The sequence below is a fragment of the Xiphophorus couchianus genome, chromosome 4 (genome assembly GCF_001444195.1).
Source record: "Xiphophorus couchianus chromosome 4, X_couchianus-1.0, whole genome shotgun sequence".
Classification (NCBI taxonomy): domain Eukaryota; kingdom Metazoa; phylum Chordata; class Actinopteri; order Cyprinodontiformes; family Poeciliidae; genus Xiphophorus; species Xiphophorus couchianus.
The window spans coordinates 3,543,545-3,567,175 of NC_040231.1; the positions used below are offsets into that span (position 1 = coordinate 3,543,545).

At 38.1% G+C, this 23,631-nt stretch overlaps 1 protein-coding gene across 2 annotated transcripts in view; it reads left to right on the forward strand.

Annotated features, from left to right (window-relative positions):
• Positions 1-22,598, forward strand: part of pacsin3 (protein kinase C and casein kinase substrate in neurons 3) — a 29,997-nt gene extending 7,399 nt beyond the window's left edge. For both annotated transcript variants that reach the window (XM_028014761.1, XM_028014760.1), the window contains 9 exons: positions 6,397-6,497; positions 7,201-7,357; positions 8,354-8,589; positions 9,072-9,227; positions 12,292-12,467; positions 13,535-13,655; positions 16,769-16,911; positions 20,158-20,336; positions 20,771-22,598. In XM_028014761.1, the coding sequence (XP_027870562.1) occupies positions 6,444-6,497; positions 7,201-7,357; positions 8,354-8,589; positions 9,072-9,227; positions 12,292-12,467; positions 13,535-13,655; positions 16,769-16,911; positions 20,158-20,336; positions 20,771-20,886 (1,338 nt within the window). In that variant the 5' untranslated portion in view covers positions 6,397-6,443 and the 3' untranslated portion in view covers positions 20,887-22,598. The remainder of the gene's footprint in view (positions 1-6,396; positions 6,498-7,200; positions 7,358-8,353; positions 8,590-9,071; positions 9,228-12,291; positions 12,468-13,534; positions 13,656-16,768; positions 16,912-20,157; positions 20,337-20,770) is intronic.
• Positions 22,599-23,631: the final 1,033 nt, after the last annotated feature.

Below are 23,631 nucleotides of genomic sequence, written 5' to 3' on the forward strand. Positions count from 1 at the left end.
CTCCAATGTCTTGATTTATCATTGAAAGTTGTTTTTAACGTAACAAAATGCGAATAATTTGAAGGGACTGTAATTCTGGTTTCTCGTCCGTGTAGCTTTGAGAAATTTGAACTATTTACCTCTCGCACAGCTACAGTTTTCAGACAACGTACCTTTTGTTTTTTCTGACTAACCTCTGCGGCATCATAACTAGAACCTGTTCTGGGGGTAACAGATGTTTGTTTTCAGTTTTAAGATGGTTTACTTTTAAAGTGACACACCTGTCGATCTGCCAAGACAAACCGTGATGCTAGCATGCCGTTTGTTGTCAATCAGCAAACTCTAACTCAAGATTATAAAGTTTTCCTAAAGAAGTACTTTTTCATTTTCTCTACAAGAAAACAATAAATACTTTTTGATCAATTTTAAGGAATAATTGACTCCAAACAAGCTTCTACATCTTGCTGAAAACTTACTAACTACTAACTAACATATTTAGACATTTCTATTAGAAACTGGACCAAAAATAGTTGGTAAGATTTTGTGTTTTTACAGTGTAGACCCGTTGCAATAAATTTAAATTAGCTCAATAATTTCCATTTGCATGATTTATCATTTTTCTCTTTTTACCAAAAACTGGATGATAAATCTTCAGTTTGGTGTTTTAGTCTTATTTTGAGGACAGTTTTGTTTAGAGAGACTTCATAATTCATTATATTTCTAGTTTTTTATTTATTTTTGATATTTAAAATGTCTTCCAGTTAGCATTAAATATTGATTAGAATTTTAAGTTTATTGATCTTTCAGAATGTTGCATTATATTAGTTGAAAATGGTCTCAAAACAACAATACTTTCGCAATAACCTCTGATAATTTATCGCCTGCTCTGGCTTTTTCTGCTTGTTGCGATTAAACGTTTTTAATGTTCGGCTCCTTCTTCAGTCACTCTTGTCAGATTAGAGCAAAGCCTGAATTCAGGGTCCAGTTTGGAGTATTTCTGCCACCAGCAATCATCTCTCCTCAGACGTGGAGCCTCTAATTTCACGAGCTCCACAGCTGGTTCTGTTGGCGGCAGCAAACGGGTTCCATCTGCTCTTTGCATTTCTGGGTATTTTTAAGCCTCCGCGTCGCCGTATCGGTAGATACTGAAGCTTTTTCAGGAATGCAGCGCAGCTTTAGGGCAGGGGAGACGTTCGTTTACGTTAATCAGATTGTGAGTTTGACACCGGAGCTTATGAGGTCCGGTCCGTCGCGCCCTCCTCTTCCTCCTCCTCCTCACTGGCCTGACCCACTTTTCAATAAAGCAACAAGAATCTCCGTCTGCGCCAGCTTTCTCTCTCGCCTCAGCCGGTTGCACTCCAGATTGTGACCTGGAATCGGTTCTGATCCGCTTTGCTCTTCTGATCGGCGGTGGTTTAAAAATTACCGTAATAATTATTCCATAGATTTAACATGGAACTGCGTTTCACACTGCAAAAACACCAAATATCGAGTATTTTTGATCCAGTTTCTCGTCCACATGTCTTATTACTCTTTAAATAAGATAAAACTCATTTACAAATGACTTTTCATCAAGATACAGGAGCTTGTTAAATACTTTTTAAGTGTTTTTGCAGTGCAGAACACAAAAAGTACAAACTCAAATTCACGTTTCTGCTTTTATTGTTTTCATTACCAACATTTGTCAAAATGTCATCTCTGTTCCTGCATTAATCTTAACTGTAGGTCAGTAATTACACTGCAAAGCAGAATTTTACCAAGTATTTCTGTTTAGTTTCCAGTGAAAATATCTTAGTTCACCTGAAGTAAGACAAAATCCTCGCAAGTAACTGTTCAGCAAGATGTAGGAGCTTGTTTTTAGTAAAAGATAAAAGCGAGCGTGTTGTTGATGTTTTTTAAGATACATCTGTGACCAATCAAGGATTTTCTGAACTTTTCTTGACGTGTTTTTGTAGGAAACCAACTTAGGGCATTTATGAATGGAAAAACTTTTGCTTAAAAGAAAAAGTGTTTTCAGTTTAGAAAAATAACACATTTGAGTGTCCCTACTTCAGTTTTTGAAGGTTGTTTGTCTCAGATGTTGCAGCAACATGTGAGTTGCTACACGGTTATTTTAGTTTCTCAGCCAACATGGAGTTTAATTTCATGCAACTTGTTTTCTAATTAAAGAGTCTGCAACCTTTACCATCCAAAGAGCCATTTTTCCCTGTGCAGTAGCTAAATGAAACTCATTGAGAGCTATAATTTTTTAAGAACCACTATTTTATTTCTATTTCTGTGTCTTTAAAATAAAGATAATCTGAACTTTTGCAAAAAGACTATGGATACATTTTCATATTTTATTTAGTTTCTTTTTTTTTTTCTCCGAAGAGTTTTTGCGGCGCTAGTGGCTCGTATTTTTTTCTACAGTAGGCAGACAGGAAGGAGGGTGAGGAGAGGGGGGAAGACATGCGGCAAAGGTCGTTGGGACCGGGAGTCGAACCCTCGACGTCCGCGTCGAGGACTAAGGCCTCCAAACGTGGGGCGTGCTAACCCCCTGCGCCACCACAGCACGCCCCTTCTTCTTTTTTAAACCGATTCAGAGATGGCTTGGTTGACCAACCTCAGTGAACCTCAGTTATGTTTATCATTCATATTCCAGAGATTGCTCGTCTAGTTTCTTAGAAAACGTTTCGGATTCAGATTTTCTCTGGAAAATCTCTGAGATCAGGCAGATCAGCGCCTCGTTTGTGTTGCTCTCTGTTGGAGGAAGATTGGAGGAATCCTCCATGATGAAGGCCAACATCAAATACCTCTCCATGTGTTGGTATGTTTGAACATGTTTTACAAGATCAAAGACTAGACACAGTTTTTACCTGATTCTTTTGCATGAGTTACTGCATCAATGCAGCGTAGCATGGAGATCAGCCTGTGGTTCTGCTGAGGTGGAGAGAAAACCCAGGTGGCTTTGATCGCAGCCTTGATGTCTGTTTTCCTCCAAACTCTGAGATCTTGATTTCAAACTGAAAAGGAAACTTCACTTTCTTCTGAAAGGAGGATTTTGGACCTAACATGAACTAGCTAGCTTCGAATGCAGATTATGAGGCAAACAGCTACCCAGAGTTGGCTAGCTTTGAATACAGACTAGTTGAGCACAATGGCTAATCTTAGCTAGCTAGCTTTCAATGCAAATTAACTGATGCCAACAGCCTGGTGTTGGCTAATTTAGGAATATGACTGAAGTCAACAGCTAACCAAGCTAGCTTTGAGAACAAATTAGCGGAGGCCAACAACTAGTCTAAGCTAGTCCACTTTGAATGCAAATTATCTTAGGCCAACAACTACTCGGAGTTGGCTAGCTTTGAATACAAACTAGTTTAATACAAATTAGCTCAAGCAAACAGCTAATCTGATCTTGCTAGCTTTGGATACAAATGAGCTGAGGCCAACCGTTGAGATGAACTAGCTACGCTTTGATAACAAATTAGCTGAAGCCAACAAATAATCTGAGTTGGCTACCCAGATCAGATTAGCTGTCTGCCTCGGTCAATTTAAAGTCGCACAAAATAAAAACTGCTTGATAAAAAATGAGTGAACAGCAGTCAGTTTAGACGCCCACACCTTTTTAAAAGTCTACAATAGCTCTGATTTGTTCAGTCCTGTTTTTCTAGCTCCCTTTGATTCAGTTGCTATTAATACAAACATGTTGCATAATAATGATTTGTAATGTCTTCCAGTGGTTGTGAATGAGTTTTAACGTTTTGTGCTGCAGTGAGTAGCGATCCATGGTGAAGGCAGTAGCTCATCGTCAGGTTCCAGCACGTTGCAGGGAGAGGTCTCTGCAGCTGTTGGCATATTTTACACCCATCTGTGGAAAAACACCCACTGGGCCGTGGGTCTGTGAGATTTACCCACCGTCTTTGAGCCATGATATGTGCAGCCTGAGCTTTTAGGAATAATCTTAGACGTCACATGTCTCCGCAGATACAGACACACCTATGATTACCCATGAGTCACGGGTTCTCGCTTGTGGTGCCACATTCTTTCTGCCGCCGACTGCTTTTGTTGTAGCAGAACTCATGAGGAGCATCCGCGTTTATTTACAGCCGCCGGCGCATTGTTCCCTGCAGAGCATCGCCAAGGTTACGCTTCTGCACCGAGGCCTGCTCCCAGCACCGATGCAGTTATTTACAGTGAGAGGGAGCGTTGTGAAACAACCGGGAAGTCAAGTTGAGCCTTGCAGAACACAATCTCATGCAAAAACTATTCACCTCAGACAGTAGCTTTAAGAAGAAAGAGAAACAGAAAGACTGGACTTTGTCTTTGTTGTTTCTATAATTGAGTAAATTGCTGCAGATTAACTTCCTGCACCAACTGAAAATTGGAATTGATCAATTTGAAAGGATTGATGTCAGGCCTCTGTTCAGCTAGCTAACTGAGTAGTTGTTGGCCTCGGTTAATTTGTATTCTAAGATGGCTAGCTCATCTTAACCATTGGCCTTAGATAATTTGATCTCAAAGGGAAATTAAATGTCGTAACTCGTATCAATTCAGATTATTCAAAGACTTATTGTAGATAGTGAAGGCTGTTGGCAGGAAAGAGCTCTTGTAACTGTCTGAATTACACCGACTCTGAAGAAACCAGTTGGTTTTAGATCATTTGTATTCAAAGCCAGCTAACTCAGATTAGAGGTTTCTTAGCTAATTTGTTTTTAAAGCTAACTAGCTCAAATTAGCGGTTGGCCTTAGATAATTTGTATCCAAAACTTGTCAACAATTACCAAAACTAATAACAGATATTACATTATGCATCATCCATACACATCAAATATGTTTATCAATGTTCCATTATTATGGTTCAAAAGCAACAGGTCGGGTTTTAGCCTTAATTTAAAAACTCTGAGTTTTGGCTGTGTTGTGGTTTTCTGGAAGTTTGGTCCAGATTTGTGGTGCGTAGAGGCTGAATGCTGCTTCTGTGTTTTCCTACAAACACAGATATTTACTGAAGCTTAAAGCCTCAAGGAAAATGAACAGAAACAGAAATGTTACTTTTTCCAAAAGGATTGTGTTCTGAGCAGGGAGTAGATTAGGATTAGCGTCAGTCAAAGGCACCAGTTGTACCATCATACAAACAATAAGCTTTGAGAGTCACTGTGGTGACGCTCTTCTGTTTTTTGCAGAAGTAAACAAATACTTAAGATCCCTTTTAAAAATGCCTTTAGCTTCCTATTTTAATGGTTTAAACACCAAATATGCCTCAATATGCATTAAGCAGCACAATAGAAACGAAACTAGCAGACGCTAACATCCATCGTTTGTCTCACACTGCAAAAAGACAAAATCTTACCAAGTATTTTTGGTTTAGTTTCTACTGCAAATATCTTAGTTTTATCTTATTTCAAGTGAACTAACTTACAAATAACTTTACATCAAGATATAGGAGCTTGTTTTCAGTCAATATTGCCTTGATACTGATGAAAAAGTCCCAGTTAAATTGGCAGATTATTTAACTTATTACATGGGGAAAACGTGTTGTTATAATGAAACTAGAACTTTTTCATCAATATTAAGGAATTATTTACCTAAAACAAGCTCCGATAGCTTGCTAAAAAGTTACTTGTTAAGTTAGTTTTGTTTTATTTCATGTGTACTGAGATATTTGCACTGGAAACAAAACCAAAAATACTTGGTAAGACTTTGTGTTTTTGCAGTGTGGGTTGCAGCCAATCAGCACCAAGGAAAGTTAATGGCACTCCTTCATTGGCTGCTTTCAAATCCCAAAAACTTTGTTTCAGTGTCACAAATTACATTTTCTCTGTATTACTTTAAATATACTCTACAAAACAAATCCATGAAACTTTCTTTAAATAATTTCTCACTCCACAGAAAAATCCACAAATGCCAAACTGCTCCACTGCAGAGCAAAACGGGAAAATTACGCATTAATACCATTTTAACAAATAAAAATCTGAAAACTGTGGCATAGATTTGTTTTGAAGTTATCTTAAGTCCTCTAAGTGTTAGACATACACCATATAAAACATAATCAATATTTTTTTTCTCTCTTTTCAGTAATTTACCACTTTGTTTTTGCCTGTCATATTAGAAATGACTTTAAATTTGTGGTAAAAATGTGAAAAAGTTCAACATTGTTGCAAGGAACTTTCCAGGAATATTGCATCACAGCAGTTTGTTGACAGTTATGTTCACCTTAATGTTCCTTAAGGAGTTTTAAACTGCTTGTATTGATTGGAAAATGCCTTTTTTGTATAATCTGCTGGTTTGCTTTTCAATTTAAAGCTTTTTGACGGTTTCTTTATGTTGATCTTCTGCTTTTTAAGTTTTTGCTGTTTAAGCACTGAGGCTCAGCATTAGAGAGCTCTTACCAGGTAACATTGTGCTACTTTTGAATCTGTGAATCCCTTTCGTTCTGTGCAGTCTCGTGTGCCGCCGCCATCATTCCGTGCTGCAGGGCCGACCCCAACATGTCTTCCAACGGAGACGTCAGCGACCTCGGCAACTCCGACAGCTTCTGGGAGGTACAAATAAAACACATTTAATACCAGGACACATTCCCACTGCCTTGCTTTGCTTTGTTTGTCATGTCATGTTTTTATGCTTCCATTTGGGTTTCTACTGCTTCTACAAAAACAAGCTAAGAGCTTAGAAAACTCGTTAAATTGGCAGAAAATAAATTTTTTTGGTGTCTGGAAAATTATACGTTTCAAAAACTTGTTTAAAAAAAAAAGGTTAAATCACATTGCCCAAGCACTGTGCCGTTACCAAGCAACCAGAACCCAGCTTGGCCTGTTACCTAGCAACCCAAACACATTTGGTCAGCTGGTTTTACTGTTGTATGCGCTGTACAATGGCAGCTGGAAAAGACAAGTATTTTGTTGTTGATATCCAGAAACCCCTTGATGCATTCCTGTTATTTGTGCAGGAGGCTCCACTTCTGCTTTTCAAAGATGTACGGTTCTATAATTGGTCATCTGTTTACAGCCATTTTCAGGCGTGAGTCTAAATGTTGAGTTAGAGAGTGTAAAATCTCATGATATAAGAATGACGTTCTAAAAAAAAAAAAACATGTTTTGTATAAATCATGGACCTATTCAGGTCCATGACTTCACCTGTTCAGGGAAGCATTACGGGTCACCTTTAGCTTCTGGGCTGGTCACTGGGTTTTGCGTAAACTGTGGCTCCCTTATGTAATTTTATTTCTGTGTCTTTGTGCTTCTGCAGCCGGGTAACTATAAAAGGACAGTGAAGCGGATCGACGACGGCCACCGGCTGTGCAACGAGCTCGTTAGCTGCTTCCAGGAAAGAGCCAAGATCGAGAAGAGCTACGCTCTTCAGCTGAGCGACTGGTCCAAAAGGTGGAGGGGCATCGTTGAAAAAGGTCTGTCATCTCAGTAGCAATGACGGGTCATAGGATGATGCATCTAGATGTCAGAAAACTGGGAGTTCAGTTACAATTACTGACAGCGGTAATGTGCTAATAGCAGGGCTAAATTTTAGCTTAGCTCGTTTTGCTCACTTTGCTTCCCCTAAATTAATTTTTTCTGATAAAGTTGTCACATTGTTTATAATTTGTGATAAATTTCTTAAAGTAATTTAGTTATTATATTTTTAGAACAGTTTGTATTGTTGAGATTGTTACTGTTTTACTGTTTTCTCCACTGTTCGCTCAATGAGACTATGGATTTATTAATACATTTGAAAATAAGACTATTTGTGTGTGCAGTTTAGTGATACAGGTCACAATTTTTTATGTGACTAATGTCCTAAAGAAGCGAATGGGAATGTTTTTCAAGAGCTGTAATTGTTGTCATTCACTCAGCCATACAGTTACCCATTAAAGAAGCAATCAATAGTTTTTATTGTCACTATTATTATAAGTATACCACAAAATTTTGTGATAAAACTTTAAATCCATATCATCAACCCATAATGTGAATTTTAATAGACTAGAAGTTGATGCTTTAGCATTAGCTTATGCTAAATTCTGTGTTGGTTGAGCACTTTAACGCTAGTAGAGCTTATATTTAGTGCTTTAGGGTTAGAACAACTAATGTTATAGTTAACTATGTCCACCACTAGTTAATGGAAACTTTTACCTTTTCGGTTCAGAATTGCACAAAATGGGGCGTGGCGTAGCAGTTAGCGCGACCCGTATTTGGAGGCCTTGAGTCCTCGATGCGGCCGTCGCGGGTTCGACTCCCGGACCCGACGACATTTGCCGCATGTCTTCCCCCCTCTCCTTCCCTGTTTCCTGTCAGCCCACTGTCACATAAGGGACACTAGAGCCCACAAAAAGACCCCCTGGAGGGGTAAAAAAAAAAAAAGAATTGCACAAAAAGATAAACCGTTAGCTTAGCGGTTTTTCCGCCAACAGGCCCTCAGTACGGGACTCTGGAGAAAGCGTGGCACGCCTTCATGCAGGCGGCCGACCGCCTCAGTGAGCTGCACATGGAGCTGCGGGAGCGGCTAGCAGGCGAGGATAGCGAGAAGGTCCGCGACTGGCAGAAAGACGCTTTCCACAAGCAGATGATGGGAGGCTTCAGGGAGACGAAGGACGCAGACGACGGGTTCAGGAAAGCTCAGAAACCCTGGGTCCGCAAGCTGAAAGAGGTGCTTCTGTCTGTCCACCGTCCTTTCATCCATCCATGCCTCAAAAAAGGGGCATTTGCTGAAAAAACAACAATCTAAAACTTTTTTCTAATAAAAACTTCAGATTTTACATTTAAAAAGAAAAAAACTTTGTCTGTAAATATGTTTCACCCAGAACTACTCAAGTGGCAGTTTTAGATTCACCTGGTTCAAGTTCTGCAAACAAATTCTCTACGAAGCGCATTTTCCTATCAAATTATGAATTAGTTGACCTGAAAAATAATCACCAAATGAATCCCACACTGTATTGAAGCAGGAAGAGTTGAGTTTTTCATGTTAGGTGTATTTTTAGCTGGAGATTCATCCTTTGCTACAAATTATCAAGTGTTCACTAAATGTGAATGTTGGTTATGTTGTTGCATTTTAGATAATAAAATGCTTACTTTCTCATTTAAAAATATAAAAAGTGTTTTTTAATAAAAATCAAATCTGTTTGCATCAAGGTCGAGTCCAGTAAGAAAAGCTACCATCAGGCCAGGAAGGAGGAGTGGACGGCCATTTCCAGGGAAACGCATGCCAAGGCTGACCCGTCCAAATCCCAGGAGGAAGTCCGCAAATTCACGGTCCGGGCCGAGCGCTGCAACCAAGAGGCCGAGAAGGTACAAAACTGAAACACACACATCTGGAGTCCTTTTTACTCCGCTTTAGTCAAACTTCAGTCCAGAAAGTCTGGTCCGTTTGGGGAGGTGTGAACGCGTAACCGACCAAAAAATAAGTGAACTCTGGTCCGCCTGCAAACCTCGATGTCGGTTTGGTTGAATTAAACTCTTGTTTGGTTTGAATTTATATGTGAACCACATATAAATTAGTTTATTGTGCTGTAGTCCAGCATGTGCTGTAGTCACATGCTGGACTACAGCACAGAGCATTCTGGGTAAATACAACCAAAACAAACATGCTAGTGTAGCTCTAGCATGAGAAAAGACTAAAGAGAATTCCTACAACCGCTAACATCTGACGCGACTCCTTTTTTGTTCACATTTTGTGAAAAATGTTGCTGCATTTTTATTGACCACATAATTGGTCAATTTAACATTTTGAAAATAAATTTGCTTAATGGAAACACACCAGTTTAAAGGTAAAGGTAATTTTATTTATATAGGACATTTTCAGCAACAAGGAAAACTCATTGCTATATTTTTTTTGTTTGTTTGGGGTTTTTGCCCACATTGAAATTGGTTTATTTCACATTACTGCCATTTAAACACTCTTTTTTTGCACATAATCAACAGCCAGATGTCAGAACTGGCACAAACCGTGAATAAGAAGATGACAGGAAGTAGTTGGAGGATTATGGCACTGCATGTTTTTTAATGACGCATCACGTGAACAAGCTTATTCAAACCAGATTTTAATTGTAGTGTTAAATTTAATTTAACCACCACAATTGCAAATTTGTGTAATTGACAGCGTTTTGCGCTCATTTACAACGGAAACGCAGCTAGTGTCTTCATTTCATCAGAGGTTCTTGGTGCAGCACCCCCACAGGCGAGGAGGGGAACAGGTTTTTCAAATGGTTTGGTTGGTTTGACACAGAAAATGTAGCAAATGTTGCAATTTTGGTCCCCAGTTGAACCGAGATTACCGGACTACCAGGTGTAAAAACACCCTTAGCATCCCGGGAGGAGCTCCAGTCGTCCCAGTCAGGGTGTGCCAGTGAGTCCAGTAAAACATACCTGCCTGTGTCTCTGCCTTTAAAACAAGACTGGACTTGTATCGCTTTCATTTCGGCTCGGGACAAACCCAACAGCGGGGACGGAGAACTGAAGAGAGGAAAGAATCTGAGAAATCTGGTGAATTCAGACTCAGCTTGGTGACACTTTCTCATCCAGATGTCACTTAATTATTCTGAAGCTAAATCACAAATGACTGAATAAAATTTTAATTATAGCAGTAAGAACAGAAGAGTTTCAGTCTCCAGTTGCTGTGAGCCTCCACACCTACAGCCCGATGAAATGAAACTTTAAGAAGAACTCAGGTTGTTTACATAGCAACATTTGCGGTTTCTAGGAGCATAAGGGCAATTACAGATCCTTAACTGCACCTTTCCTCTGAGCAACTTGTTAAAGAGGCTTTTTAAAACCTGAGTGGCTTTTAAAATAAACTAATTAAACCACAATACTTCCCATAACAGCCACAAAGAAATAAGATGGTAATTGGAAACATCAGATCAGCCTGGGTAGAAGAAAACAAATGGACCACAAAATGAAGGGATTCACACTATTTGGTCCAGATCTTCAAATTACATTTATTATTATTAGACACAATTTGTGTTTCCAATGGAAATAAAGGTTTCATAAATCTATTAGTTTTGAAGAATCTGCAGAATGATCTGGTTGATTCAAAGTGTCTTAGATGTTGAACTAAAGCTGATCAAATGAACCCAAAGATCTTTGAAATGGAACCCATCATGCAAATGTTTTTATCTTCAATTTATGTGCTTAAAAAACAACCAGTTGTTTTTTGACAATAAGTTGATGTTTTTTGGTGTCTGGAAGATGAGCCATTTCAAAAATTTCCTGGCTGTTGAGTTACCTAGCAACCCCAGCTGAGCACAGCCCTGTTACCTAGCAACCCTTGCAGACCAGCTTTTGTTCAGAAACCACTTGCTGCATTCTTGCTGATTGTACAGAAGGCTTGACTTCTGCTTTTCAAAGATGTACGGTTGCATAATAGCGCATCTGTTTGCAGCCATTTTATTTTTTGAGTGTCAACGTTGAGTTTGGGGTCGTGGCCAGCAGCAGCGTGAGTTTAAAGTGACAAAAGGCCGTAAAAAGGCTCATTCTGAAAGACGCTCAAACCAGACTAAAAATTATTTTGTAATGCAATGAACGTGTTTTATATAGACCACAGACCTATCCTCACCTGTTCATGGAAGCATAATATGTCACCTTTAACAGTATGGACACATGAACAATATCAATGGGCTCTTTGCACCTGCCGCGCTGATGTCACAACCGCATGCGCAAATGCGGCTCTCTTTTTCAATAGATCGGAAAAGCTTGAGCTGCTTTTCCCCGAACGCAGAAGCTGAGGTGCAAAGAGCCCATACATCGACTAGAATATTCACTGAACTCTGATCCAGAAACGCACTGCCTTCTGGGAGATGTAGGCAGAGGAAAGAATTTAGCGGCTCAACCTCTCAACTAGCTAAGCTGAGACCTCTGAGCCTAATTCACTTATCCTTTGGTTACCTAGCAACTCTCTCATCCTTTGGTTACCTAGCAACAACCTGTTGAGTAACTGGCACAGCAGCAGTTAATATTTTTCCACCAAAGCCTCATAACTTGCTTAAAACTAAAAAAACAACAGTGTGGAGTAAAAACTGTGGACAAAAAAATCTCTGCCTGGTATTATTTCAGATATTTAAAACAAAAAACTAGTAAATAATTTTTGATATCGACTGATATAAAACGTTTATATTTTTTGGTTTTTGTCCAAACATTTGCGTTGAAATGGTGCATTCAAAAGAGAAAAGTAGCCATTTGCTGTCAATTTTTATTATTTTGAAATTTTTAATGATTTCTATTATTTTTATCTTGGGATGTGTGGGAATAAAAAACACCTTAGGCGGTGTTTGGTAGCTCAAAATGACAGTGTTGTGATTATTCAGACATTTTCAGCCTGAGGAAGTGAGTCTTTATATGTGTGTTTGTTTTGTAGGCAAAGGAGCGCTACGCCAAGGCCCTGGAGGATCTGAACCGCTGCAACCCTCGCTACATGGAGGACATGGAGCAGGTGTTCGACCTCACGCAGGAGGCAGAACGGAAGAGGCTGCGCTTCTTCAAAGACGTCCTGCTGGATATCCACACGCACCTCGACCTGTCCGCCAAAGACAGGTGGGAAGACGTTCACTTCCTCTGGGGGGAAACATGAAAACGTGATGGCCGCTGACTCAGAGCGAAGGCATGCAGCTCCTGGTGCATGTGGGAACATGTGTGTATGTACACAGAGGTTAATACCAAACCTGAACTGTCGTCCATTAACTGTTGACCTCTGGTGTTATTTAAACAGGCTCAAGTTGCCATGGTAAAGTCCGAGAAAACAGGGCAAAATAACTTTAAAGTAGCTTCACCAACTACATATTTTCAACAAAGAGTCTGGTTCTGCTTCTAATGTTCTAAATCTTGATGCAGTTTTCTGATGCTCTCTCCCAGCTTCAACTCTTTGGATTTAATCAGAAAATTTCTGAAGCAGCTGCATTTATTTAAAAAATTTAAACCGAAACTTAAAGGCCTCTCTGCTGCCCCCTACTGCCTGCCTACTGCCTGCCTACAGTTTCAGAAAAGGTAACAGGTGATTAAATTGTGGCTAACTTTAAATTATTTGGGTCACAACTAAAAAAAAAAAAAGGATTTTAGATTACGTTCCTTTAGTTTATATGAATCTGCAAAAAAAAAAGTCAAGTGCAAGTAATTAATATGGTTTCTTAGGCTACATTCATATGTTTTGAGATGATTTTTAAATGTTTTTTCTAATTTATTTGCAATTTTTGGTTAAAAATTTGTCTAAACTGATTGACTTCTAAAACTAGTGTTTACATGTTAAACAGTTTTAAAGTGAAACTTCCTCAGTTAGCATGTGCTAAGTAAATGCCCTGTCATATAACTTTCTCAGAGTAATTAACCAATAAACCTTTCTAGAATCAGAGGTATTAGAAACATATTTTACAAAATAAAACTAAAACTTGATCATCGGGGATTTGGATATTTTTAAAAAATTTATTACAATTAAATAGAACAACTTAAAAGTTGTGAAAATATTGAATAAAAACAACAAATCTGGAAAAAAAAAACCTTTATCTTTTATTGTTAAGACTTTAGAAAAGTGCAAAAAGACAAAAACTTGGTTCAGATTAATCACATGAAGGACTTTATTGTAATGGTTTTATGGTTTTAATCAACAGCTTTAAAAACCTGCACCAGGATCTGGGTCAGACCATCCGAGCTGCCAGCGATGCTGAAGACCTGCGGTGGTGGAGGAACACCCACGGACCGGGGATGAGCATGAACTGGCCCCAGTTTGAGGTGTGGAAACACACATAAACTCGTTCAGAACCGTGAAAAATAGGGATGCAAACAAGCGATCAACATGCAACTACTTTTTCGGTTAATGGTTAATTGTTGGATTAAAATTAGTTCCAATCGATTCACTAATAACATCCGCTTAGACCTTATGTTAATGTTGTAGTTTGGCCTCCATCCAGCAGAGGGCGCCGCTGGTTAACTTTATCAGCGGAGCCGTTGAGACAGAAACAAATATGGCGGCCATATCAGAATAGAGAAACGGTCTAAGCAGAGTCCGGTGTGGGACGGAAACTACACTTTATTCAGTTTTATTTTGAAACATAAACACTCGATAAACTGTTTAAGTTAAATTTTATTTTAATAGCGCTTTATTCAGACGAATTGCATGAAGGAGGAGCAGCGATTTTTCAACAAAAAACTACTGTTGTGCTACGAAGGTGAGTGTTGACAGAATAGCAGAGGAGAAAAAACGTAACATGATGGAAAAAAGTTTTAACATTCCTTCATATCTGTCTTTTAGTGGAGGATTAAGTCTTTAATTTTTCTATTCAGCAGCCTAGTGGTTACTGTTTTATCATATTTTGTAAATATATCCAAGTTTAATAATGTGAAAAACAACATGTTCTGTTTATCCAGTCAGTATTTAATACAGCGGACACAAAATTTATTTTTAATTTTTTATTTAGCATATTGTAAAAAAAAAAGTGTCGCCCTTTATTTTATGGAAAGGCTTTCAGCCCTCTTGATGCCAGAGAAAACTAAAATTTTTAAAATGTCTGCTTATCAATTAATCTTTAGCCTATCAATAAGATAAATAAACCTCAAATTAACTCATCCCTAGAGGGGAAACATTTAAACTAGCGGTTCAGCAGGTATTCAGTAGTCATTTATTCGATGAACCAGGTCGCCTCTGAAGCTCTAAATCAATACCTCTCCGTTTGTAAACTGAATGTAAATAAAGGAAAAAGTTCTGCGTCGACTCGATCCAGAGTCCAATGTGTGTTTGTGTGCAGCAGGCTGAATATTAAACAGGTTTGCTGTGAATGCCTGGTTTTATAGTGGAGAGCAGTGAGTGGGGTCAGGAATGTCACACGCACAGTTTCAAATTTATTCATCCTTCTGTGAAAATCTGCAGATTTCACCTAATTTCTGCAGACAAACATTACAGCACAAAACCAGAAACTCCTTACAGACAACTAACAAATCCTGTATGTATTTTTCCACAATAATCCTCCTTAAAGGATTTTCTCCTCTTCTCCTGTATTTGTTCCCAACTTGTAGGCAGTGAAACATTATTCTTCCTCCTTTGTATTTGAGGTGATTTGCAGTTTTGGTTGTTACAGTACATCAGGGATACGGTGACCTGGATTCCTGCCTTTCAGCCTCCACACCTCCTGTTGTGTGGAGGTGTTTTAGAACGGCAGCGTCTCATTTCAGAGAATCAAATGACGCTGAAATGCTCAGAAATGTTTGTTTTCCTGCATTCGAAACTCTCGATGGGAAGATTGTAGATTACTGAAAGTGCATCATAAAGCTGAATATACTCCATGTTTCTGGATCTGAGGACGGAAGGTATAAACAAACATGGCTGACACGGCCTACTAATTTTCCAAGAAAAGGCCGTTTGTTTCTTAAACACACTTTCGACTTGTTTGTAAAACATACTTAAAAAAAAAAAAAAAAAAAAATATATATATATATATATATATATATATAAACAAAATAACTAAAAATGTCTCAGAACTTAGATGTAAACAAAAGTTAACTTGATCTAATCTTGCAAATAAAACATGGTTAAAAAATTATTATTGTCATCATAGCAGACATTTGATAAGCAAAAACATCTCCACCACTCTCCAAGTATGTTCAGCAATTCCAAACCAACTTAAGTATATTCTAGTTGCCTAAGGAAAAATGCTGAACTGATGGAGCTTACGGTTTACAGAAAATTCAACATAAATGGCCACATTTGCAGCTTCAAAATTGTACCAGTAGCTCTGGAAAAATTGACAATTAACTAAAAATCTCTTACAACTTAGATGCAAGTGAAAGTTAACTTAATCTGATCTTACAAGTTCAAAATGTGGTGGTAAAATAAAAATCTCCCATTGTTGTACCGGACATTTAACAAACAAAAAACATGTCCAGAGGGAGAAGTTGGCACGGAGAGACACATCTCTGTCCTCAGAGGAATCTCCCAGTATTCCCACAGTGCTGCCGCCACACAGACAGAGGCCCATTGTTCACAACACACACGCACACACACTCCAGCAGCCTTACATTTAGATAACCAAGAACATTTTTCTTTATCCAACTTCACCTCTTTATCTGCCTACAAATCAGATGTTTAAGCCTAAATCTGTTCTGATTTCAGGAAACATTTTTCAGACTTGAAAATTTACATTTTTATTGTTTTTCTTATACTAACATTTGGATCTCAACTGCTTCTAAAAGAACAACTTAAACACATTAAAAAAGAAAAAAAAATTATCCAGCTGTTTTTTTTGGCAGCACATAGTTCTGATGACGTCACACCTCCGTGAATTTACGTGGCAGCCATCTTAGTAGGCAGTTGCTATGACGACAATAAACAAGCAAGCTTAGAACTAGCTCTCGTTCCTATCTAACTATTCTAACCTGCATAATGGGTCACCTTTACATGTTGTTCTTGTACCTGGAGGCACATTTAGTTCATTGCACACACCTCCTTTAGTTTCCCAGAGACAATAAAAACAGCAGTAACTTCATCCGGAGCTGCTCTCTTTCTGCACTCTGTTATTATAGTGGGCATGCACGTTTGCTGTCTGGGTGGATCTCTTCTGTTTAGCTTTGATTACTCTTTAAAATGAGAAGAGAGAAATTAGTCATTTTATGGGATCTTTTTTATTTGTAATCCTCCTTTCACTTTTCCTCAGGTTCAGCTTGGTTATAAATCTGCTTTCTTGTTTCTTGTGGAGTTTTTGACTTTTCTGCAACATAAATTAATTGAACATTTGGACTAAAGTGTGGAGTAAAGAAGATATTTTTGTTTCAAACCTAAAAATCAGGTAAAAAGATGAATAATTTGCCAGAGTTGACAGAAAAAGTGTTGTTTTTTGTGTGTTTATGTGCAGGAGTGGTCTCCAGATTCAAGCCGCTCCATCAGCAGGAAGGAGCGAGGAGGAAACTCGGAGGAGAACGTCGTCACCCTCACCAACATCGTGTCGTCGGGTGGAGGAGACGCACCTCCCAGTCCCATCACTATGGAAATGGGCAGGTAGGAAAATCAAGTAAAGTCTGGTTGAAACAACAGAAATCTGCAATAGTTTATAAAAACTTCAAATTTCTCCTTTGGTGGAAATGATCTGTGAAATACTGGCTCAGCATGATGCTACCATTACCATGGAATCATGTAAACATTAGATCTGAACTGTAAATCGCTCTGATTATCACTTAATATCCAAAATGAAGTGAAATTATCCTTCACAGCACAAGAACTCTGACTCCATTCAAACAGCTGAAGGTCAATATTTTTCCACTCAAATAAAATATTATTAAAAATATATATAAATCTCAGGGTTTCCCCCAGTGTATTATAAGCCTGGCGGCCCGTCAGGCTCCATCAGCCCCCGCCAGGCCAAGCGTTGCTTTTTATTTTTTTTATTAGAAAAATTAATAATGCAAAATAAAAAGAACATTTTTTTAATGTTAAAATCAGATTGCAAGCGTCTCTGTTGCTCTGAGCGTTTCAGTGGCGGAGCAAATTTATTCCTAACAGATAAGTTTATAGTTTGTACATTTAAAGCCGGGAGAGCGGACCAATCTGCACGGTGAAGCCAGCGCTGCCGCTGCTTGAGCTCAGCACAGATCCTCCTTTCACTCAAACTGGACCCAGGCTGACCCGTATGGATATTTACATCAACCCCCTGTGAGGAATTATGTTTCTTTAGAGAACTCTACATCAAGGTAAGAGTTTAGCTCTGGTTGCGCAGCTCTATGTGAAGGGGAGTAGTTTAACTGGCCTCCCTAAAAAGCAATAAGTTTAATGCTGCAGTTTACTAATTTGTATTTGTGAACAAACAGAGCTCAAACTCAAAGATTGAATTTACAGCATCAGATTGTTGCTATGGTAACAAAACAATCTACCTATGAATATTGTTCTTTGAACTTTTACAAAGTAAACTTGCCACCTCCTTAAAATCTTGCATATAAATGTTAAACAATTTAAAATCTTGTAATCTATGTAAGCTGAAACCTTTAAATCAAATGTAGCAGAATTGATCATCTCAATAAACAAATGCTACATTTATGTATCTGTGGTCTGTGTTAAAATATTAGCATTTATGGGGCCCCTGAAGCCTGGGGGTCTTAAGGTGCTGCTGACTTCATTTGGATTAAACAGAAGTGCAAATAATTAATATTCATCTTAATTGTATTTTTTGATTAGTTGTTTTTAAGGCTAGTTGTGGGTTTATATAGTGGTTTACTGGCGATGTTTTCCTGTAACTCAGTAATATTTTTACTTTTCCTGTCAACTTAACATCTTTTAATACAAAAACACGGTGGACCTGCTCGGCGCCCCGACATCCGGGCTTAAAACCCTGAATCTGATCCTAAAACTGCAAAACCCACAAACTCAGACTAAACTTTTACGTAGGGCTGCAACTAACGATTATTTCATTAATCGATTATTCTGACGATTAATCGATTAATCAGACAAAATAATGGCACTTTCTGCAGATTTTTTATTTAACCACTAAACATTTTTATGCAATATTAGAAATGCATGAAAAGATGCAAAAAAAACCCAAAATAAATTCCTCGTTTTTAAATAAGAAATTAAATATTTTATTGCCTAAAATAATAAAAAAAATACAACATTTGTTTAGAGAACCCTTAATCATTTATAGCAAAGAATGCATCTGAAGCTTGTAAATATGAAAAGTTCTGGCTAAACAGTGCAGGACTGATCTGCTGATTATTATTTGGATTAATAATCTACTAACAGTTTAATAATTAAATAGCAAAAGATGTTTGTTGTTTTTACAGATTTTGAACCAGGTCAAGATGAAACTGTCACTCGAGTTCTGGGTAGAACATATTTACAGACAGAATGTTTTTCATCTTAAATATATATATATATTTGTTTTACAGTAATTAAAACTTACAGAAAATTTCCTTTTTGAGTCTGTATAGTCTAGTTAACGATTGATTACTGAATAAGTTGGGCTGATTAATTGTTTCAGTCCTGATGAGACTGTAGATTTTGCAGGATAGTTTGTGAATTGAGTGAAGGTTTAGTTGCCCGTGTTTTCCCTCAGCTTAAAGCTCAACCATCAACATGTTGGGATGAGCTTGCAGGAAATCTCTGCAGTGGATTTCTCTCTCCGTTACAGACGGCGTATTTAGAGCTGCTGATCTCCACGAAGGTGTGAATCAGTCTGAGGTTGGATTTAATTCACTGTTTGCTAATAAACTGCTGGTTAAAACTGATCCAAACTGGGAGTTTTTATGGAGTTTCCCACTTCGTTTTAAGGAGCTCAGCTTTACATCCTCCCAGTTGGATTTAAGAGTCAGTTGTAGCTGTTGCTGTTGTGTAAAGTTTTAAAACGACGTGTTTCTGTGGGTTGTTTAGTCCAGACGTGAACAGAAGAGTACAATTACCCCTGAGCGTCCTGCGGGCGTGTGAGAGCGCTTGCTGCTGTTTAACCTCCCGGCTTCCCTGCGGAGGTTTGTAAACCAACAAAACAGCGTCTAATGAGAAGCTGGAAAGCCGAGTCTGTGTCCATGTTCTGCTCCTGCTGGGAGAGGCTCCCTCGCTTCTTTTAGGATAAAGATGTCCGATGTCAAATTTAAGCGCTCTGAATGTTAGGAGACTAGTGCTGTCAGTCGATTACAAAATTTAATGAAATTAATCACACTCTAATGCTGTTAGTAATCATTATTAATCACTTTGGCTAACTTGTAAAGTGCATACTAAATAAAAATCTGGTTGGGCACCAGATAAAACCTGCTTCGGTCCCCAAAAAGGATTGAGCCGGCCCTGCATGAATCAGAATAACCAGATTTATTTGTATCTTTTAGTGACATTCTGATATTAAATAAATTAGGTTAAATGGAAAAATCTGCAGAATGTGCCAGTTTTTTTTATCCGATTAATTGTTGGAACAATTGATTTTTATAACATTTAATCATAATTCTTAGCAGAACTCTTAAACTTTCTTGGGTCGTTTTTAGCTTATGTTCTACAGTTGCCTGTATAGGAAAGGGAGTCAAATTTAGAGTTAAGTTTATTACAAGCTGAACTCATGTAGAGAGTAAAATTTAAACTATTTCATAGTTTCAATGTGTTGATTTTAACCTAATTTCAGTTTCCACTATCTGAACCTTTAAAACTTCTGGTTTTCATTTTTTGGCAGGAAGTTTACCTGCAGCTTCAGAGCTGCAGGTAAACTCCGGATCTGGAGTTTTTCATGGATTCTCTGCTTGACATTTGTAGTTTTTGTCTCTTGGTCTCATCCAGGGTGAAGGATTACTCATCGGACTGGTCAGACGAGGAGAGTCCCAAGAAGGTGACGGTGAACGGCGTCAGGGAGGCGGAGGACAAGGAGGAGGAGGAGGGGGAGCAGGCGGAGGGCGTGGCGGTGAGAGCGCTGTACGATTACACGGGCCAGGAGGCGGACGAGCTCAGCTTTAAAGCAGGTATGAACCCAAACTAACAATCTTCATACCGCAGAGACTAATCTAAAGATGAATTTTTCAAAAAACGTCAATGAGTTTACGTTTTTTTTTTTGGCGTCTGAAAAACGAGCCATTTCAAAATGAGCCATTCCCCGTTACCTAGCAACCCAAGATGAGTTCCAGCACATTTGGTCAGCTGCTTTATGTGGTTTACAATGGCTGCTGGAAAAGGCCAATTGTTTTTTTGTTGACTTGCCACCCAGAAACCACTTGCTGCATTCTTATTGGTTGTGCAGGAGGCTCCACTTCTGCTTTTCAAAGATGTATGGTTATATAATGGTGCATCTGTTTGAAGCCATTTTCACATACGAGTGTAAACGTGGAGTTTGTTGAGCTTATTTGGATTTAAAGTGACAGGACGCCCTAAAACGTCTCATTGTTTCCTTTTCCTTTAGGCGACGAGCTGATGAAGCTTGGTGAGGAAGACGAGCAGGGCTGGTGTAAAGGAAGGCTGAGGAGCGGCCAGGTGGGCCTTTATCCCGCCAACTACGTCCAGGTCATCGCTTCCTGATGGTCCCGCCCCCTCTGGTCAACTGAGCCAATCAGAAAGCTGCACACCATCTGCCAGGAACAAGTGGAGGCTTTCCGTCCTGACCCGAGGAAAATGAGTCCTGTGGTTCAGAAAGTCTGTTTTTCTCATTGGGAAGAGAACAGAACTACAATATCTGTTAGCAGAGTCCTTCAACGCTAGCAGGAAAACCACGAGTTTCTGATCGGATCATTAAACCCGCAAAAGAGGATAATCAATCAATCAGCAAGAGACTCATCAAAAACGGGATTTTTCTTTTACGTTTAGTCGCATTGGATCATTTCTATCAATTTAGAAGAAAGGATAAATCAAGGGTACGGCTTGACGCTAATTAGCTTAGCTTAAAAAATTGCTAAGCTCTTCTGCTAACTGCAAAATTGCATGAGAAGCTTTAATTAGAAAATGTTCCCATTTCCACACATGCTCAACATGCATGTGTATTTTTCTTTCCTGTTAGCCAAAGTTTTCTTTAAGCCAGCACCTAGTGGCCATCGGCGGTACTGCATGTTCAAGATCTTTCTTTTAAAAGGAAAAATGAGGATTTTAAAAAATTTATGTGACAAGGTTATCAGTCAGTATTTTTGCTTACAAGAGGTTGTAGCCAGAACAATTTGGATTTAGAGAATTGAGATAAAACCTTATGTAAATAGACAAATAAAATGCACCATGCTACTATGATGAAGCATTTGCTGGAAATGTTGCATGCTGGTTAAATACCTGACCTGTGCTCAGGTCCAGCTGTTAGCCTGACTTTCTTTTTAGCTTCAAAAAGTCTTAAAAGATGAACATTTCTGATATCTACAAAATGTAAGATATTGATTACTGGTAACTAGCTCACATGACCCCATTAAAAAAAAAACCTGAGAATTTCCTTCTAAATGAAAAGCCAAACTACAGACTGTCAGTGCCTTAGATGAAGAGGCCAGAAATGTGCATCGCCGCCCTGCTGGTTGACTTGTGGAACTACATCCTGTAAATCCACAACACCGCTCCTTATTTTATATTTTTGAAAAAAATAAATAAACAGCGCAGTTTTTTGTTACACTGACCTACCAAACTGCAAATGTACAGCTCTGCCCTTGTGCTCGACTCTGGAACTACATCCTGTAAACGAACAGCGCCGCCCTTCGGTTTGGCCAAAGAATTGCATCTTTAAATTTCCGCTGTTTTGCTGTTGAACGGACAGAAGAAAAAAAAACATTTATTTGGACTCCTGGACATAAATTAGACTTTTTTTTTTAGTTTTTCTGGTTATTCTGAGTCTTGGATGCAAAATTTTCTTTGTTTTTTAAAAGAATAATTATAATAATAGAGGTTCGTTTATATTAACTTCTGGATAAATTGTTGCCACTTCTTTCTTAGATTTTTTTTATATTGTTCATTTCCTTTTAACTCTTCTTCCAGTTTTTTTTAAGTCTGTTTGGCTGTGAACACAACAGTTTGACCTCAGTCACATGAAATAAGTCTAGATTTTGCTATAATTGTTTTTTTTCTAGGGATTTGGTTTTCTTGTTTTAAGTTCTTGTTTGTTTCTGAGGAGAGTTTTCTCCGTCTTGCTGATCAGAGCATAGCTACAGCTAACCTGCATATGTGTTTAAATGCTAATAATAAGATATTTAAACGTTTAAACTGCACGCATCTGTAGCAAGTACAGCTTCAAGTGGGAGAAATAAACGGCTCGAAACTTTTCAGACTCTTCTGTTGTCAATAGTTTGTTTTTGACATTTTCACCACAAACCTTTAAGTATTTTATTCCAATTTATGTGACAGAGGAACACAGTGATGCATAGATGTGAATTTGAAGAAAAAGTTTTCAGCATTTTGAGTTTTTACAGCTAAATATTTGCAAAATGTGGGAGTTATTTATAGTGACTCAGATTTTGGCTCCTCAAGATTTGGGTGCCTTTTTTTTTAATGAAAATCAACAAAATACTTTTTTTTGTTGAAAATGGATTTAAAAATTTTAGATGGGGAAAAAAAACATTTATTTGATTAAAATGGGGTTAATATTAGTGGTTCTAGTTGCTCCAAAATTAAGATGAATGGAAAAATTTTAGAATTTGATATGACCTATAACTTTTGTAAAATGTATCTGTAAAAAAAAAAAAAAAAAAATTCCCTAAAAGGGGAAAAAGCGTCCATCTTCATTAACTAATTATGCTAGCAGGTTTGGGGTGGTCGCCCAAAATCCTTCATAGGACCGCAAATGGCCCACGGACCGCACTTTGGACACCCCTGTACTAACTATCATTTACTTTGATTGCTTTTATGTAAGTCGATGGGAGGTTTAAGTCAGTAAATCCTTAATTTTGATGAAAAAGTACAGATTATTTCACTTGTACGTAGATAATAGAGGAGAAACTGAGTTTTAATGTCTGAAGCTGATCTTTATGTATAATTCTGTAATTTCAGGAGCTTTTAATTAGTTATGAGTCACTGAGTAATTTTACTCACGGATATTTTTATTTAACCACTTAAGCTTATATTATAGAATATTAGAAATACTTAAAAAATACAAATAATTAAATTCTTTGTAAGTTAGAAAATTAACCTTTTATTCCCTAAAATGCAATAACAGCATTTCTTTAGTGAAAGTTTGATCATTTGTATCAAATTATTTATAGGATTAACTCTTTAATAATTGCATAGCAATACTTTTTTTTATTATTTTACAGAATTTGAACCAGGCGAAGCTGAAGATGTCACTGGAAGTTTTTTATTTTTAAT